This window comes from Gossypium hirsutum, chromosome D01 (genome assembly GCF_007990345.1).
Source record: "Gossypium hirsutum isolate 1008001.06 chromosome D01, Gossypium_hirsutum_v2.1, whole genome shotgun sequence".
In the NCBI taxonomy this organism is placed as follows: Eukaryota; Viridiplantae; Streptophyta; class Magnoliopsida; order Malvales; family Malvaceae; genus Gossypium; species Gossypium hirsutum.
The window spans coordinates 14546767-14551927 of record NC_053437.1 but is presented as its reverse complement, the minus strand read 5'-3'; the positions used below and the strand labels follow the sequence as shown (position 1 = coordinate 14551927).

The following is a 5161-nucleotide window of genomic DNA, read 5'->3' as shown; positions in this document are numbered from 1 at the left end:
ACATAATTGCCTCAACAATATATAAGGTAAGTAGATCACATTAAAATCCATGAAAGTGATTTTGTTTGATCTAATCACTTCTTCAATTAAAATTACGAGATTGATTGTACAAAATCCACAAATAAAGCAAATTATAAAACTTGAGTAGTGCCAAGTGGAGTGGTCACTTCTCTCAAAGTTTGCCTCAATACAACATAATCGACCTTGATACAAGGAATTTGGATGATTCAAAACTCCTTTTGAATTTTTTTAGTTTATCTTCTTAGAGTTTCCATTCTTATATTGAATGTGGACACATGTGTGCACTTTAAGCTCCTTCAAACACAATAACCAGCTGGTAGGGTGAGCATGAGCTTATTTTCTTTGGAGTTTGAATCAATTTGGACTTCTTTAAATCCCTTTTGAAGCTGCCCACCAACTCTATTCTTATTTAAGAGGATAAAACTTATTATAACCACAAAATAATCTTGTCTAATTGTTACAAATATTGTCTAATTCTATATGTATGTACTGTTGGAAGAGGTTATAAATATAGAGTAGATATGGTATATATTATATAGATAAATCTGTACTATTATTTAAATTCCAGATTGAGTTGGTGTAATGTGTACCGGAATAAATTTGTATCAACCCTACTCTTGGGAATCTCCAATCTCTCTTTCTTGTTGAGATTCATGCACTGTATAAAATTAGTATTTACTACAGCTCCACATTTTCTGGGAAACCAAATGGAAGGGTATTGGTATTGGGCCGTTTGGTGGAGAGGATGAAAGTTGCGGTGTGGTGTGCTTGAATGTGTAATTGTGGTTCTCTGGTGGACATTTTCTCCATAAACTTGAGAGGACCTACACGCCTGTCATATATTATCAAGTGACAGCACAGTGATCTGAGTGTTGCGAAAGATAGAATCGACTGAATTTCAAAACTTGGAACACGAGTCAATCATAAATTATTTATCAAAAAGCAATATGAGCTAAAAAAAACAATTTAATCCCAATAATTAACATGCATTATTAAAAGGAGAATGAAGAAAGTTCTTTCAATAATTAAACAATACATTCAAGCAACAAAGGACCTTACTGAGAAATGGTTTTAAAGCAGAGAAAGGAGCAACTCTTTTAAGGCATAACTTAAAACCTAAGAAAGGGCAAGCAGCAATGTGAAGGGAACCCTTTCATATCTATATCAATGTTGTCATGAAATAATCCAAGGATAATTATCTCAATCATACAATAACATTTAAGGGGTTCAACAATCCATCAAATATTAAAATGGGAGTTGGCTTTTCTTTCTTCAGTACGACCAATTTTTAACACAAGCACTGAAAACATTGAATTTTGCAAGAACAATCAAAAGGTCAATGCATAATCTGTACCAAGAAATATCAAGTGTTCTGGAAAATGATGAACAATACACATATAAAAGCAAATTCATTCCCAGATATCAGCAAAAACTGAATCATCAAGACAGAGGGGAAAGACAATTTTCTATATCTTCATCTACAAATTGTACCATTATAAAATCGGATTTCATAATCAAGCTTCTTGTTTTCTAGATCAGTTCCTAAAAGAAGGGTCCAAATCGGAAAAAATTCTTCAAAGAATATGACACCTACAAGTCAACTATACTAAAATAGCATTATAAAAAAAAACTATTCCAAAATAGCCAAAAAAAAATTTACTCGATGGGCTTTGTGTAGCTTCCTGGGATATTTACTAGCTTTGCACGATGAGTGTTTTGATCAACCTCCACTTTAAGACCAAGTCTGGCAAGTTCAGGCATGTCAACAGACCCTTGTAGCTGTAAATCAGCAACTATCTGTTGGTTTTCTGAATTACCTTCTAATAAATTTCTCAAAGACCAAATCCCCCATTCCCTCAAATATGGGTTGTCATCATCAGTAACACACTGCTGTAACAACAGTAGAATCCCACTTTTCTGCCTTATTTCATCCTGTACGTTCTTCCTTCTATAGGCACAATTCCCAATTATCGCAACCAAATCTCTCTGAAATCCTTTGTAAGGGCAGAGCTTAGTTGAACCCAAATTCAGTTCTCGGTTTTCACTATCCTTCAGGGTTTTTCTTATGATTGCTGGCGGCTCAAGATCATGAAGCAATGATAAAATAACATTTGTAAGATCATTGGATAGTAGCAAATCAACAACATCTACAGAATCTTTCTTCAAGTCTCCTAGACCGTCTTGAGCACAGATATCCCTCAAAATAATGAGGGAATATCCCATAACATCAACGGATGTAGAGCCAGTTGGAAGACCAGACTTGGCTCTAGCACCAAAATCAACAATACTTACTGATCTCTTAAATATTCCGAGAACACACAATGCAGTCTCATTGGGAACTCTTACTTCATTAATTCGTTCATTTAGGATCTCAGATATGATTCGCAGAAGAAAAGCCTGCTCCGATGAGAAAACATTATCCCCGAAAGCAGTGTTTCCCCTATCCTCAGAAGCATTGCCTTCACATAATTTAAAGAACAGTGCAGGGAAGTGAATGTCTTCCAAACATAATCTTGAGAGAAGTAACTTAAACCAGTCTTCTCTAGAACCAACTGGTATTAAAAGATAATAGAAAAAAGAGAGATCTAGAGTTAGCTAAATCTATCTAAAACAAAGTAGGGAACATAGTAAAAGAACTTAAAATCGAAGGCTCATCATTTGTACCTGAAGCAAAGGTCCGAATTATGCCAGCTACAATAGGCAACCCTGTATCTCTACATAGCTCAATAGCCAGTCCAGGCTTTCCATCACAACAGGTGTATAAAATCATACACAAAGGATCACTGGTCTCCAGACTACGGATGCTTGCTAGTATGAAAAACTCGTTAGGGAACAACTTAAGCCAAATAGCCTGTTGATGTTCTGCTCCAGCCAATGAAACATTTGCCAGAACTTGCAAACTCAAACAAATAATCCCAAAATTTGGATCAGAAAGAAGTGCTGCAGACCTCAAAACAGTCAAAACAGTTTCAATTCCATTATGCTCAACAAACGAATTCTGATTGGCAACTTCTCCAGCACATAGATTCCTAAGAAGCTTCGTAGCTTGCATGAGATATTCTCGACTTGATGCACGATGGAGAGATTCAACAAGCTTCAAAACAGTAGGAAGGATATTCTTTGAAGCAAGTTCTGCACGGCCAACAGCAGCTCTAGAATCTTTTATAAGAATCTCTAGGGCTTGTTGTAGCGAAGACGAATTTGATGCGCTAAGTAAAGGCTGCAAAACATCTTTGGGATAGTTGAACTCTGGCAATGATTCTCCAACCATTGCAGGACTGGTTGAAGATTCGCGAACCTGCAAACAAAGCAATTATCTGCAACAAAGGGACAAGAAGACCGATTTTACATTCTTCAAGAGTTATGGAAATCACTAGAACCAAACAAGCCGACCTAGTAAAAGGTTGATGGCCTCATGCCCAAATCAAAGGAAATTATTTGAAGTCCTTTTTCCAGGCTATAATTATGAAACCACCAGTTCAATAAATAATGACATGCAACATATATGGAAATAAATAATAACACAAAATCAAGCATGAATGAATATAAAATCATTGCTTAATTGTTATATTTAAAGTTTCTAATGTTCTATAAAAAGAAAGTTTCTAATGCTGTTTTGGTAAAAGGTTTTAGAAAACTCAAATCCGATTGGAAACATAATGCCCGTTTTTAAAATAGATTTGTAGTCAAACCTTTGCCAAAATCTAAAACAATATAATATTATATAATTCTGTTAATTGTTAAGATCTTTTCAGGCTTAGGAATGAAAAACATAAGGAATGACAACGCGAGAGATGGAGATGGAAGTATAAAGTTGTTAAGATGTTCCTGAAAGAATCTAGATGGTGAGGGTATTTCTGTTATGACATCTTCCATTTTAGAATTTAAAGCTCAAGCTCTGCGCACTAGCCAATTAAGCAAAACAGAAATATTATCAGCATCAATCTCCATATTTCAGGGAGATAAAGAAAACAGTTGAACCTACTTCTCTAGCCAAAATGTATGAGATTAATAAAATTTCAACATAGATTATAAATGTCTAAGTATCAAAGTTCATTGCTTTTTTAATTAGAATAAACTATGAACATCATCATTTGGCATTCCTCAGAAGGAAGGATAGTCCAACATCAATGGCATACTTCACTAAACCAGAAAAAATCGGTTACTTCCATAATCAACCCTACTGTAATCTTCACCCCCATACAGTCATTAAATCACCCTTTTTCCCCCTCATTCAAAGAAACCCAAATTTCCTTAGCGTCATTTTGTCAAACATTTCACATGCATAACCCGGGAACCCGCAAAAATAAGCAACTTCGTTTGCCCATTCAACAATAACTGCAGTGATTTGCTTAAAGCTCAGACCTTCAAAAAAGCAACTAATTTTTATTTTTTATTTTTAAAAAGCATGAAACAAGAATTAAGAACTAAGACAGATTAAAAGAAATCCTTTACAAAAGAGGCATAAGCAAAGGGACTTACCGGTCAGGAAAGATAGAGGTGATTGGGAAGAAGAGCGGTATGTTTTTCAGCTGAGATAGGCAGAAAAAAATGAGGTCTTGGGCAAGTTACGTTTTTTAACTTGTTTGTTTTTAGGCTCTATTGTTTCTCCTCCTCCCAACAACCTGATAATAATCCCTTCCGAGACCCAAATTTCACAAATCGTGTTAATATTATTATTATTACAAGTATATTTTAAAATTTTATAAATAAATAAATAAGAAACTTTAACGGCTAATTTACTAAAATAGCCCTTTTTTTTAAATTTACCGAAATGGGCCGATTTTTTGATTATTTACCGGAATGATCCATTTTTCGGGAAATCGCGTCCACGTCAGCACGATGTCAGGGTACGTGTCAGGACACCGCGTCCACGTCGCGCTGACGTGGACGCGATGTCCTGACACGTAGCGTGTTCCCAGGGACGTGATTTTGACGTTGATTTCACGTTTGGGTTTTCTGGCTTTTAGGGTTTAGGGTGCAGGCTTTTTAGGGTTTAAGGGTCCCGGAATAAATTATTTCGAGTTGACGTTTCTGGTCATATAGTATAAAATCGTTTCTACCAGGATGCTATTTGAGAAGAAATTGTGAAACCGTGCCCTCGTGGACGCAATTTCGCTACAATTGGTCATGTAAGAAA

The 5161-nt window shown here is 35.6% G+C and overlaps 1 protein-coding gene across 2 annotated transcripts; it reads right to left on the bottom strand.

Moving 5' to 3' along the window:
- Positions 1 to 389: 389 nt before the first annotated feature.
- LOC107944343 (ataxin-10) lies at positions 390 to 4668 on the bottom strand. Of its 2 annotated transcripts, XM_016878165.2 has the most exons (4): positions 4504 to 4668; positions 2686 to 3338; positions 1682 to 2573; positions 390 to 853 (listed from the first exon to the last, which is right to left on the bottom strand). In XM_016878165.2, the coding sequence occupies exons 2-4, from the start codon at positions 3290 to 3292 to the stop codon at positions 700 to 702; spliced, it is 1653 nt and encodes a 550-aa protein (XP_016733654.1). In that variant the 5' UTR covers positions 3293 to 3338; positions 4504 to 4668; the 3' UTR covers positions 390 to 699. The 2 variants fall into 2 exon arrangements, with proteins under 2 accessions (XP_016733654.1, XP_040943038.1); XM_041087104.1 differs by lacking the exon at positions 390 to 853 and having other exon boundaries at positions 1418 to 2573; positions 2686 to 4386; positions 4504 to 4667.
- Positions 4669 to 5161: the final 493 nt, after the last annotated feature.

Coding starts and splice junctions, on each gene's coding strand:
- LOC107944343 (XM_016878165.2), bottom strand. CDS start 3,292: ATGGTTGGAGAATCATTGCCAGAGTTCAACTATCCCAAAGATGTTTTG. Junction 2,574..2,685: donor AATTCGGACCTTTGCTTCAG/GTACAAATGATG, acceptor TTTTAATACCAG/TTGGTTCTAGAGAAGACTGG. Junction 854..1,681: donor AGCTACACAAAGCCCATCGA/GTAAATTTTTTT, acceptor AATATATGACAG/GCGTGTAGGTCCTCTCAAGT.